The sequence below is a fragment of the Salvelinus namaycush genome, chromosome 15, assembly GCF_016432855.1.
Source record: "Salvelinus namaycush isolate Seneca chromosome 15, SaNama_1.0, whole genome shotgun sequence".
NCBI classification, from domain to species: Eukaryota; Metazoa; Chordata; class Actinopteri; order Salmoniformes; family Salmonidae; genus Salvelinus; species Salvelinus namaycush.
The window spans coordinates 30,524,928-30,538,650 of record NC_052321.1 but is presented as its reverse complement, the minus strand read 5'-3'; the positions used below and the strand labels follow the sequence as shown (position 1 = coordinate 30,538,650).

Below are 13,723 nucleotides of genomic sequence, written 5' to 3'. Positions count from 1 at the left end.
ACTAAATCCATGTGTATGTTTGTGTATAGTGCATATGTTATTGTGTGTGTGTGTGTGTGTGTGTGTGTGTGTGTGTGTGTGTGTGTGTGTGTGTGTGTGTGTGTGTGTGTGTGTGTGTGTGTGTGTGTGTGTGTGTGTGTGTGTGTGCATGTGTCTGTGTCTATGTTTGTGTTGATTCGCAGTCCCCGCTGTTCCATAAGGTGTTTTTTTTATCTGTTTTTTAAATCAAATTTTACTGCTTGCATCAGTTACTTGATGTGGAATAGAGTTCCATGTAGTCTTGGCTCTATGTAGTACTGTGCACCTCCCATAGTCTGTTCTGGACTTGGGGACTGTGAAGAGACCTGAAAAGTGTTATCTAGCAATGATCAACAACCAATTTGACAAAGCTTGAAGAATTTTGAAAAGAATAATGGGCAAATGTTGCACTATTCAGGTGTGGAAAGCTCTTAGAGACTTACCCAGCCAGACTCACAGCTGAAATCCCTGGCAAAGGTGCTTCTACAAAGTATTGACTAAGGGGTGTGTATACGTATGTATGAATTAGATATTTCTGTATTTAATTTTCATAAATATGTCAACATTTCTAAAAACATGTTTTCACTTTGTCAATATGGAATATTGTGTGTAGATCGATGTGAAAAAACCCCCATTTAATTAAGTTTGAATTCAGGCTGTAACACAACAAAATCTGGAACAAGTCAAGGGATATGAATACTTTCTGAAGGCACTTTATCTGTAGTTTTTCCCATATATTATTACCTCACTTTTGTGTACCTGTTGACATTTATAGGCATGGTTTGCAATTGCATTATATAGCTATAGCCCAGTAGAATGAAATGTTTAAAGATTTTGCAAAATATTTACCCGGAGTTCACTCACCTTTCAAGTCTTTGAGTCAACATACACTACTGCTTTGATGTAAGAGAGAGAAGACCAATGCAGAAAACTTAGTGAATTGATACACATGGGAGCATGTAAGAAACCTGACATTATACTCATCCCAGCAGGCAAATCTGGTTGAAATGAAATAATTAAAACAAATCGATTATTATATAGTTGTAATGACTTCATTTCATCAAGTATTCATTCAACAACACCAATAAGTATGACATAGGTAACATGCAATGTATGTATAATGTTGAGTGTGCAATGTGCTGTGCTTATTTTGTATACAGCAGTACTGTGTCTAAGACAATTTCCCCTCGGGATATTAAAGTGATTTCTATTCAACCTATCCTATGTCACTGAGCACATTATTCAGTAGCATTGTTCATCAGGCTCAAGCTCAGGTATCTGGGTTTCGTGTGGAATAATTTATTAACCCCTTCCTGAATTGTACTAAAACATGTAAATCTTTTTTCTACTGGTACAGTACATGGCAGGCTTAGAGCTTCGTATATCTGGCATCAGATTGATTCAAATCTCCTGAGGTGGAGTCCTTGGCTACCGTGAGTGAGAAACATCAAACCTGCACGTCAGTTTCCATGCTACATGAATGTAAGCGTTATCTAATAAAATGGATTGGCTACTAAAACATTGACTTGAGTCCCCATACATCAGTAGTTATTTTCTATCAGCCTTCATAAATTCATTTGAATTAATGTGCCAGTAAAATAAGCATGCCTACTGTAGTATCATGTTGCAATAAGTGCAATTTTCTTATCTTGGTATAGATAACTCCATATGGATTCTGTTAGTGTTTCACCTAATGGTGGGTCCCGTCTGAACCTTTTAGGGCTGTGGCTAAAGACTACAGATTGAGTCTTAACATTTGCTTGGTTTATCTGGTAGGTCAGAGGAAAATTTTGACAAGCTTTGTGAACACAAAAAAGTTTGGGGACCACCGGGTTAGGTTACATTGAACATTATTGAATTGTGTAGGTATGGTAGGGCTTGTCTGAAAATATACCTGTCTGGGATGAAGAGATTAGAAATGTATTTACCAACGCAAAACCAACTTGTTTCATTTTTATTTTATTTTACACAACATAACACAGCAGATGTTGTTTCTCTGTACAGGGCTTTTTTGTGCCTTAAAACAAAGGCAATATCAATGTCACTGAAAAGAAAGCTGAATAGTTCTTTAAAAAATATCAATTTATTAAGAGGTCCAGTAACAAGTCTTTGATAGTTGTTTTTTTGTGTTGTCTCTATATGCAGGTCATTATTTCCCTGTAATAGAAAGGCGTTTTGTGAAATCTCTCATGTTCCTCTCGATCCCAAATCCCCTGTCAGGGACAACTGAAATCCTATTGGTGCTCCTTGCAAGAGGAAAACTGTAATGCAGAGGAAGGCACCAATGCCCTTCTCTTGTCACAACAACAACACTGGGTGTATGTACTGTATAACTGGTGTGTTGGATTTATTTTTCTACATTTTTTGTATGGGTATGAAAACACTGCATGGACTGCCGAGCACTGGGCTCCGAGCTGCTGGAGATTCTCCACATCAGAGGAGAACATTGATGAAATTCTGATTACTACAAGGCAAGCATCCGTTTTACTATTGGTTTTAGAAAAGGAAAAGTAAACTGAAACGCAAAAAAAATCTAAAGAATCAAAAACAAATGTCCCCACACACACACATTCAATCACACACATACATACAAACAGAACAGTCACACAGTACTTTCTAGAATCCACTCTGAACTGGAAAAGGTGGCCTTGCCACTGTCTATATTTTCCTGTTGAAGTAGCATCCCATTCATGGACATACTCCGCTTAGACCACATATTCCCAAGTTTTGTTACCCCAATGTAGCAGTGGTGCTTGGACGAGTCATCGTTTAGAGAGTACCTACGTTTGGCCCTCACCCCTTCCACCGGTAAGGTCAGGTACTTGGAGGATGGTCTGGGGTGTGCGCGTCTTAATATGGGCGTGTCCTTGATGCGTGAGTAGGGTAGGGGGGAGTGGGATACCGGGGCGGGGGGATGCTGCAGAGCCGTGGAGTTGTTGCGGTTGGTGTTCTGGGTCTCAGCGTTGGGGAGGGCCTCTATCTTGGGCTCAGGTGTGACAGAAGCAGTAGCGGAGGGCTTTGGCGCAGGCTTGCGCTTTGGCTTCAGAGACCCTGAGGAGCCAGGCGTGTTCCAGCTCTGGCTCACCAGAGAAGTAGCAGTGGAGCAGTCTGGGAGAGAGGTCTCAGACGAGTCTGTCAGAGTGTCTGGCGCGTGCCCAGCGGCCTTTATAGACCCTCCACCCCCTCCCTCTGACCCCGACCCTCCCATGGCCTGTTTGGACACAGAGGGACTGACGGTGCACCCCTGAGACTGCGCCCCATTGGTCTGGGAGTGGACGTTGGTGACCAGGGTGCCTTTGCCCGAGTCACTGGTGTTGCAGACCTTATAGCGGATCATCAGGATGATGATGAAGACGAGTACAGAGGCCACGATGATGCCACCGATGATGATGATCATGGTGCCTCCCAGGAACTGGGACTGCATGAAGTGACAGCGCAGGTACTCAGACTCGGTGGTGAACTGGATGCAGCCCACCACGCGGGTGGCGGTGAGGGAAGTGATACCATCGTCGTATATGGCCAGAACACACAGGTCATATGACGTTCCAGCAGCCAGGTTATTGACTAAGAAGTTTTTGCTCGTGGGGGGAATCATTCTGAGAGGAGAGAACGACAAAGGAAAGATATCAATGTGGATTCAAATAAAAGTTGTTATAAGGACAGCTCATGTCATTCATGCATGATATTTTCTTACCAATTGTTCCAAATGTGCTTCTGCTGTTGAGAAGCATTTTCCTATATTCTTAAAACAATACTAGTTGCTGCATTTCCAAAAATATTGTTTAACATATATCATTATCCCAAAATGACAATGCTGTGTTTCATTAATCAAAATGAATCTATTTTTGGAGAGTAATGAATCCTAACATTTTCAAAGGCAACATAAACAAGTAACAACGTCAACATGTTATACCATGTGTGTGTGCAATATTCCTGTATAACATTAGACAGCATACATTGACTGGGTGAATGCTAATGTCATTCATACTCCTGAACATCGTTTGGCCTTGAATGTACCAACCCCATGGTACTTGCCTACAGAGCAGCAAGAGGACACTGCCCTTCCCTACCTTCAGGCTATTCTCAAACCCTACACCCCAACCCGAATACTCCGTTCTGCCACCTCTGGTTTCTTGGCCCTCCCACACCTACGGGAGGGCAGCTCCCACTCAGCCCAGTCAAAGCTCTTCTCTGTCATGGTCACCCCAATGGTGACCCGGAAGCTGGTACAGCAGAGTCCCTGCCCATCTCCCGAACATCTGAAACCCTACCTCTTCAAAGAGTACACTACATGACCAAAAGTATGTGGACACTTGCTCTTCGAACATCTCATCCCAAAATCATTGGCATTAATATGGAGTTGGTCCCACCTTTACTGCTATATCAGCCTCCACTCTTCTGGGAAGGCTTTCCACTAGATATTGCAACATTGCTGCAGGGACTTGCTTCCATCCAGCCACAAGAGCATTAGTGAGGTCGGGCACTGATGTTGGGTGATTAGGCCTGGCTCGCAGTCAGCGTTCCAATTCATCCCAAAGTTGTTCGATGGAGTTGAGGTCAGGGCTCTGTGCAGGCCAGTTAAGTTCTTCCACACCGATCTCAACAAACCATTTCTATATGGACCTCGCTTTGTGCACCGGGGCATTGTCAAACTGTTGCCACGAAGTTGGAAGCACAGAATCGTCTACAATGTCATTGTATACTGTAGTGTTAAGATTTCCCTTCACTGAAACAAAGAGGCCTAGCCCGAACCATGAAAAACAGCCCCAGACCATTATTCCTCCTCCACCAAACTTTAAAGTTGGCACTATGCATTGGGGCAGGTAGCGTTCTCCTGGCATCCGCCAAACCCAGATTCATTCGTCAGACTGCCAGATGGTGAAGCGTGATTCATCACTCCAGACAACGCATTTCCACTGCTGATGAGTCCAATGGCAGCAAGCTTTACACCACTCCAGCCGACACTTGGCATTGCGTATGGTGATGTTAGGTTTGTGTCTGGCTGCTCGGCCACAGAAACTCATTTCATGAACTCCTGACGAACAGTTGTTGTGCTGACATGGCTTCCAGAGGCAGTTTGGAACTCAGTAGTGAGTGCTGTTACTGATGACAGACGTTTTTTTCGCGCGGTGCGCTTCTGCACTCGGTGTTCCCATACTGTGAGCTTGTGTTGCCTACCGCTTCGGGACCGAGCCGGTGTTACTCCTAGATTTTTCCACTTCACAATAACAACACTTACAGTTGCCCGGGGCAGCTCTAGCAGGGCAGAAATGTGATGAACTGACTGGTTGGAAAGGTGGCATTCTATGACGGTGCCACGTTGAAAGTCACTGAGCTCTTCAGTAAGGCCATTCGATTGCCAATGTCTGTCTATGGAGATTGCATGGCTGTGTGCACTATGTTATACACCTGTCAGCAACAGGTGTGGCTGAAATAGCCAAATCCGCTCATTTAAAGGGGTGAATACCAGTAACTACTGTATCCTTTTTCTTTGTTGATTATGATTTTGCTACACTCAAACCCATATGGAACTGATTGCATTGCCAAAGCAATGAAATTAATTGAATCATATCATGCAGAAAACTTAGACCATAGCAGACACTGATTATACAAAACTTTAAGAACACCTGCTCTTTCCATGACATAGGCTGACCAGGTGAATCCAGGTGAAAGCTATGATCCCTTATTGATGTCACTTACTAAATCCACTTCAATCAGTGTAGATGAAGGGGAGGAGACAGGGTAAAGAAGGATTTTCAAGCTTTGAGACAATTGAGACATGGATTGTGTATGTGTGCCATTCAGAGGGTGAATGGGCAAGACTAAATATTTAAGTGCCTTTGAATGGGGTATGGTAGTAGGTGCCAGGGGCACAGGTTTGTGTCAAGAACTGCACCGCTGCTGGGTTTTTCACGCTCAACAGTTTCCTGTGTGTATCAAGATTGATCCACCACCCAAAGGACATCCAGACAACTTGACAAAACTGTGGGAAGCATTGGGGTCAACTTGGGCCAACATTCCTTTCGAATGCTTTCGATACCTTGTAGAGCCCATGCCCCGACGAATTTAGTTTGTTCTGAGGGCAACAGGGGAAGGGGGAGTATATATTAGGAATGCGTTCTTAATGTTTGGTAAACTCAGTGTACATTGTCAAGAAAATGACTGTGTTAAACTCTTAAAATGTAAAACATAAAAACAACACTTCCACTGATGTATTTACCATTAACATGTACTGAGCCTGAGGGTCTCAAACCAAGATAACTTTATGTAGGGGGACTTCACGTGGAGGTTGACCTCCCTGACATTCACCAACAGGCAATGGTAAAGTGCCCTACTAATAGTTTTGAAAGCCATGGCACTGTGGAAAATAGCACAGCACAGTCATCGAAAATCCATCCCGCATTGTCATCGAAAAAATAATGGAATATCTGTATTCTTTTAGTTTGAATCCATTTACAATCACGTGAGACAGACAACGTAAAATGTCAACAATATTGTTATGTTAGCCTGAGTGTGTTTATTAGATATGCAGTACAATGGAAATTGGAACCATATCATTTCAATAAAGTGGTTTATTTTATACCTTAAGCAGATCTGAGCCAGGTATTACCTGTTCCACAGGGCCTTTTGCTGGCTAAAATTGCACGAGTTGGAGTGCTTTAAAAGAGGCTCATTCTCCTGATTTGTTTGCACATAAAACTTGTCACACAATTTGTTTGATGCCCAGATTTTTTTATCACATCCTCTTTGAGTAATGCATAATGTTGAAAGGGAAATGAGTGTGTGCAGGTGAAACAACAATGGAGAACACTACAATAAAACTGAAAAGGCCTGTGCTTGTAGGATATATTGACAGGAGATATGCTATTCAAATGGTCAAGGTACTCCAGAGACCTATGGTGATCCTCAATATCAACACAGGTCTTGTAATAGGGAATAATGTGGCTTTGTAGATGTGTGAAGCTTTTAAAACACTTTTTTTTTTTTGGAGCACCAGCAGCATATCCACCTGCATCCCACTGCTGGCTTACCTCTGAAGCTAAGCAGGGTTGGTACTGGTTGGACCCTGGATGGGAAACCAGATTCTGCTGTAAGTTGTGTTGGAGGGCCAATAGGAGGCACTTTTTCCTCTGTTCTAAAAAAATATACCAATGCCCCAGGGCAGTGATTGGGAACATTGCTCTGTTTAGGGTGCTGTCTTTCCTGACTCTCTGTGGTCACTAAAGATCCCATGCCACTTATTGTAAGAGTAGGGCTGTTAACCCCGGTGTCCTGGCTAAATTCCTCATCTGGGCCTCATACCATCATGGCGACCTAATCATTCTCAGCTTCCAATTGGCTCGTTCATCCACCCTCCTCTCCAGTGTAACTATTCCCCAGGTCATTGCTGTAAATGATAGTGTTCTCAGTCAATTTACCTTAAAATAAGGGTAAACAATGTATTGTAATACTGTCCAGATTAAGCAATGCACAACCTGAAGATAAGATGATGTTAGAAACTCCTTTAAAAGAAGCCTGGTGTTCACCACTCTCTAGATGCTGCTGACAGCCATTACACACATTACATATTCCTCTGATAAGTGATTGATTTCCATTCATGCCTATACAAGCAAGTAAAATGTGATCCTTCTCTATTAGATCATCACAAAAAAGTGACAGATATACAGTACTTGTTAATGAACCGAAGAACGTTTGCTCTAGCCCATTGGAGTTACAGCTAATTGTTTGTTATTGAGACCGAATCAATTTATGTGTCCATTACAGTGCCAGTTAATTGTAGTTCAGACTGAATTAGTTTGTGTTGAACTGAGTAAAACGGGCCATTTCACTGACGACCTCGTTGAAATCTAATAACCTCCTATTCACATCACAGAGAATACATGGCAGTTATGTTAATCTCTGCTGCTTCACAATGCAGAGTTCAGCTCATCTTAATCAATATGAGATCATGATCCCTCTGTCACACGGCCCGCCTGAGTCCATTTGGAGGTTTTGCTTTGCAGGGGTTTTACTAATAAGTTTAAGGATTACAGATTATCTAAAAAAAACAAATGTAATAACATTGGGATTTTATATAAATTATCTTTTTGTTTTTTTAATTCCAATTCCATTTATATATTTATTTAGTTTTTTTTTTTTTTTTAAACGCTTCACAATTAAGAATCAGCTACTAGCTAAACAGCTTTTAAATCTCATATCGTGGCTACTGTAATGGCTTAGCAATTGAAACTTGTTTTGGTTGTTTAGTTTATTGCCTTGCTTAGTTAGGATGGCTAGGATGATTAGGATGATTTTACAAACAAGTGGTTGAAAGCCTATAAAACATACTTTTGTGTTTGCATAGTGTGTGAACGTGATTGAGATGAATCTCCATCGAAAACATACAAAACATCTCTGAACCTAAACTATAAGTGTACTTGATGATTGAAATGAAATCCATTAGGGCCATTACGCATTTCACCACACAAATCATACACAAATAATTTGAGGGGATTGAATGGAACCTACCTGTAAACAAGAGAGTCATCATAACTGCCATTGTACTGAATCTGGAACATGCGGATCCCAGGTATATTCCTCTGGAAGTTGAACTTGATGAGTGCCGTGGAGGATGTGGCCTCAGCGATGACCACTCTCTTATCCGGACTAGTTTTGGTGTCTCCAGTGTGGTTGCTGCCATTTGCCCCAGCCCTGGTGGACGTGGAGATGTCTGAAGAGCCAGGGTCAGGCTCCTGGATGTTGTTGGTGCTGTTGGAGATGTGTGGGAGTTTGATAATCAGCAGCTCAACAGTCTGATGTGCCTCACCCGCCGGGTTGGACGAGATGCAGGTGAAGGATCCTGTGTCCTTCACAGTGCTGATCAAAATGTCCAGGGTGCCATTCGTGTAGACCAACGTCCGGGAGGAGTTCGACACCAGCTTCCCCTCTGGAGAGATCCAGTGTATGGCAGGCTCAGGGTCCCCCCTGGCCTTGCACCTCAGGGCCACCCTCTGGCCCTCCAGCACCCTCATCTCGTGGGAGTACCGGGTGATGAGAGGAGGTTCACACAGGAACTCCTCCTCCGGGATGGACCAGAAATAGCGTCCAGAGAGGTGCTGCGGCGATGCGCATGTCTCCAGATCATCCTCTCGACTCAGGCGCCTCAACCACAGCAGCTCACAGTTGCAGTGCAGTGGGTTCCCGCCGAAGCTTAGTGCGAATGAGGAAGGGTTCATGATCCCAGACGTGGCCAAAACCTGGGCCCGCTGGAACAGAGGATCTGGAGGAAGCTTCTGTAGCTTATTTGAGGTTACGTCCAAGCGGTTGAGCTTTTGGAGAAGAGAAAAGGTCTCCTCAGGAATGTAGTCGATCATGTTGTGGTCCAGGCTGAGGGTGTGGAGGCTCGTCATCCTCTGGATAGCCTCCCAGGGGATGGACTCCAAGTTGTTGTAGGACAGGTCGAGTTCCTCCAAGGCCAGCAGGTCATTGAAAGCCCCCAGGTGGATCAACGTCAGCTGGTTGTTGTTGAGGATCAAGTGGTGCAGCTTGGACATGCCGCTAAAGGTGTCATTGGATATCTGGGTCAGACGGTTGCTGTTCACGTGCAAGGCGCGGAGGTTCTCCAGGTCAGCAAACGCGTGTGGCATGATGAAGCTAATGGTATTCCTTGACAGGGTGAGGTCCTGCAACCTGGTCATGTTGGCAAAGTCTTTCCTCTTGATGCTGGTGACGAAGTTATCTGCCAGCCGTAGCTCCACGGTGTGCCTGTCAATGTTCGGGGGGACAAAGAGGAGACCTTTTTTGGCACAGAGGGTTGCAAGGTTGGGAGATAGTATTTGACAGACACAGCGCTTCGGACAGATCTGGGCCTTCACTGCCATTCCAATAACCAACAGACAGACCAGCAGTTTTTCCATTGTAAGTCAGGTTCAAACACCTGCAACATAAGACAGAGAGAGGAGAGAAAAAGAGAATTTATAATTTGAACTGGATCATGACATTCGCCACCAGAAATTACACCAGCAGTGACACTAATATCTTGAGTAAAGACGCTCTGAGTTAAATTCCACCCGTCTTGAACACTTATCAGTTCCCAGTATAATGGGGCCATTTAGTAAGAAATACCCAGGGGTCAGAACTGGTTGAGATGTCAGTACAACTAGAAACTGGTTACAAAAAAGTCAATATGACGTAATTTCATGTCCCTCTGTGTATCCTCTGTGACTTCTAAGAAGATTTTAACCCACTTAATTCAGACATTTATCTAAGTTTTAACCATCATTGCAAAGCCCTAGTTATTTTGTTGCTATGACAAAGTAATTTAGGAAGATTATTTATTTCATGTGATTAGTAATTCATTTTAAGGAGAAAAAGATCTCTTCCTCATTTTTGAGGTCAACCCTTTTATGTGATCTGAACTCTCATTTTAATATGTTGAAGAAAAAAAAATATTATAAAAGAAACATTGAATATCTGTCAAATCATAGTGTAAAAGCAGGTGAGCTAGTTTGACTCTTTTTGGCCATTTTCTGGTGTTTTGTGGTGGAAAACTGAGTGGGTCAAGTATAACACATCAACCCTAATACCCAAAGAAATGTTTAAACAATCTCACATTTTTTGTGAAGCTTGCATTCAATTGCCCTTCCCTGTTGTACACAACAAGCTTCCATTCCCCCTGTCACAAGGGGATTTATGGATGATTTAAGATGAGGTTGTCAATCCTACTTTATTTGGCACTTAATAGGCACTACTATAGTCATTTTTGTATTTAACCTCTTGAAATGGGAAAAATATTTTTCTGAAGTTGAACATGTGTTCTTTATGACAGAATGTTAAAATTAGATGAAATAAAACATTTTTTACCACGTTACACTACTCAAAAGGCACCTAATAGGTGGAACGACAGAGCTTTTTACTTTTAAACACATCCCTTGCTGTTCTCCTCTCCTCCATACCCAGAATGAGTCATGCCATCCCTGTGTTGGGTCACTTACTCAGCATTACAAGTGTGTGGGGGTGCAGAACAGAGGAGCTGTTTCATAATGCTTCAGCAGCGGACTGCGGACTGCAGCGGACATATCTGACACGTGGGAAGATATCACCGCTGTAATTACACTGAGGAAAGTATGTAATGAGAAGATAAGTGTCTCGCTACTCACTCAGCCTGCCTGCCTGCCTGGCTTCACAGGAAGGATGATGGGCAAATTAAATAAAATCAATGTAATGAGGTTGAAAAAACCTGACAGGAGAATTTTATTTTGTGCTGTAGAGGGAATGTGATCATGTCGACATAACGGTCTATCATCATAGCCAGCCAGAGCATACATGACACGGAAACATGTTAAAACCATAGGCTTGCCTAACATATACACGTGGTATATGATTACCTCCCGTTTGATGGAAAAGGCCTCATTTAGCCTATAGGATGATCTGGCACAACATGTAATTTCGATTAAGGAGAATAGGTACTCGTCACATGACAGGCTACTAATAACATGACAGGGGCCCTTGAAAGGTAGGTACAGAGTCAATATATGTATCCCAAATGGCACCCTATTCCATGTATAGTGCACTACTTTAAACCAGGGTCCATAGGGCTCTGGACAAAAGTAGTGCACTGCATAGGGAATATGGTGCCATTTGGGACACAATGAATCACATGACATGCAGCTCCAGAGAAAGGCTTGCATGGCATGGCAGCCTGTGTGATTTTCTAATCACGGGGGGTCTCCAGAGCACACAGGAAGGTCATAGCACCACAGGGTAATGAAAGCAACACTGCTGCCCACTGACAAAGCAGACAGCAGGATCATGTTCATTACCAGACTGTAATTTTTTAACATTGATTTCTCTTTCAGGCTGTACATACTGCTGTTTGTGTTTGTGTGGGGGGACCAGAAATAAAAAGGATGGAGGGAGGAACGAGGAGGAAATAAATATGATATTGTAATGGATTTATGTGCATTGGATTACAAACAAAGAATGTCACACCCATGCAAATATACCCATGAATGTAAATTAGTAGCTATTTATACTAAAGGCTAAAACCTCAGTGCAATCTCTAAGTGACAGCTACGTGTGATGGTTTATACACAGAGACAGAGAACCTTCAAAAAGCACTTTTTGATGAATCTCCAATTCCCTATTTAGTGCATTGCTTTTGAACAGGACCCATAGATTTCCATATACACTGCGGTTCAAAGGTTTTGGGTCACTTAGAAATGTCCTTGTTTTTGAAAGAAGAGCACATTTTTCGTCCATTAAAATAACATCAAATTGATCAGATATACAGTGTAGACATTGTTAATGTTGTAAATGACTATCATAGCTGGAAACGGCAGATTATTTATGAAATATCTGCATAGGCATACAGAGGTCTTATCAGCAACCATCACTCCTGTGTTCCAATGGCACATTGTGTTAGCTAATCCAAGTTTACAATTTCAAAAGGCTAATTGATCATTAGAAAAAACCCTTTTGCAATTATGTTAGCACAGCCGAAAACTGTTGTACTGATTAAAGAAGCAATATAACTGGCCTTCTTTAGACTAGTTGAGTATCTGGAGCATCAGCATTTGTGGGTTCGATTACAGGCTCAAAATGGACAGAAACAAAGTGCTTTCTTCTGAAACTAGTCAGTCTATTTTTGTTCTGAGAAATGAAGGCTATTCCATGCGAGAAATTGCCAAGAAACTGAAGATCTCGTACAACGCTGTGTACTACTCCCTTCACAGAACAGCGCAAACTGGCCCTAACCAGAATAGAAAGAGGAGTCGAAGGCCCCCGGTGCACAAATGAGCAAGAGGACAAGTATATTAGAGTGTCTAGTTTGAGAAACAGACACCTCACAAGTCCTCAACTGGCAGCTTCATTAAATAGTACCCCCAAAACACCAGTCTCAATGTCAACAGTGAAGAGGCAGCTCCAGGATGCTGGCTTTTTAGGCAGAGTTCCTCTGTCCATTGTCTGTGTTCTTTTGCCCATTTTAATCTTTTCTTTTTAATGGCCAGTCTGAGGTATGGCTTTTTCTTTGCAACTCTGCCTAGAAGACCAGTTTTATTGCCTCTAATCAGAACAACAGTTTTCAGCCGTGCTACCATAATTGCAAAAGGGTTTTCTAATGATCAATTAGCCTTTTAAAATGATAAACTTGGATTTGCTAACACAACGTGCCATTGGAACACAGGAGTGATGGTTGCTGTTAATGGGCCTCTGTACGCCTATGTAGATATTCCATTAAAAATCAACCGTTTCCTGTCATTTACAACATTAACAATGTCTACACTGTATTTGTAATCAATTTGATGTTATTTTAATGGACCAAAAAATGTGCTTTTCTTTCAAAAACAAGGAAATGTCTAAGTGACCCCAAACTTTTGAACGATAGTGTATGTAATATACTGTAGTTCCATACCACCATACTTCTATTACTTCCATTACTTGTTGTTTTTGACTTGACTCTTTTATTCTTACTATTGACATTGACTACATTAATGTACTGCATTTTTGAGGGCTCTAGCACGTAAGCATTTCGCTGCACCTTTTATACCTGCTGTCAACTGTGTATGTGACGAATAACGTTTAATTCAGTTTGATTCGATTTAGTAAACATCATTTTATCTGTGCTACAAATCTCAGGAAGTGACTACTTTTCGGAAACTATTGGATTGACTGCCTTCAACTGATGGCAGGGCTGTATCTGGAACGGCATGTTGAAGATAGAAAT

The 13,723-nt window shown here is 42.4% G+C and overlaps 1 protein-coding gene across 1 annotated transcript in view; it reads right to left on the bottom strand.

Annotated features, from left to right (window-relative positions):
- Positions 1–9,914, bottom strand: part of LOC120060040 (leucine-rich repeat and fibronectin type-III domain-containing protein 5-like) — a 50,345-nt gene extending 40,431 nt beyond the window's left edge. Inside the window, exons 1-2 of the mRNA XM_039009103.1 lie at positions 8,527–9,914; positions 2,753–3,614 (exon numbers count right to left, since the gene is read on the bottom strand). Of these exons, the coding sequence (XP_038865031.1) occupies positions 2,753–3,614; positions 8,527–9,914 (2,250 nt within the window). The remainder of the gene's footprint in view (positions 1–2,752; positions 3,615–8,526) is intronic.
- Positions 9,915–13,723: the final 3,809 nt, after the last annotated feature.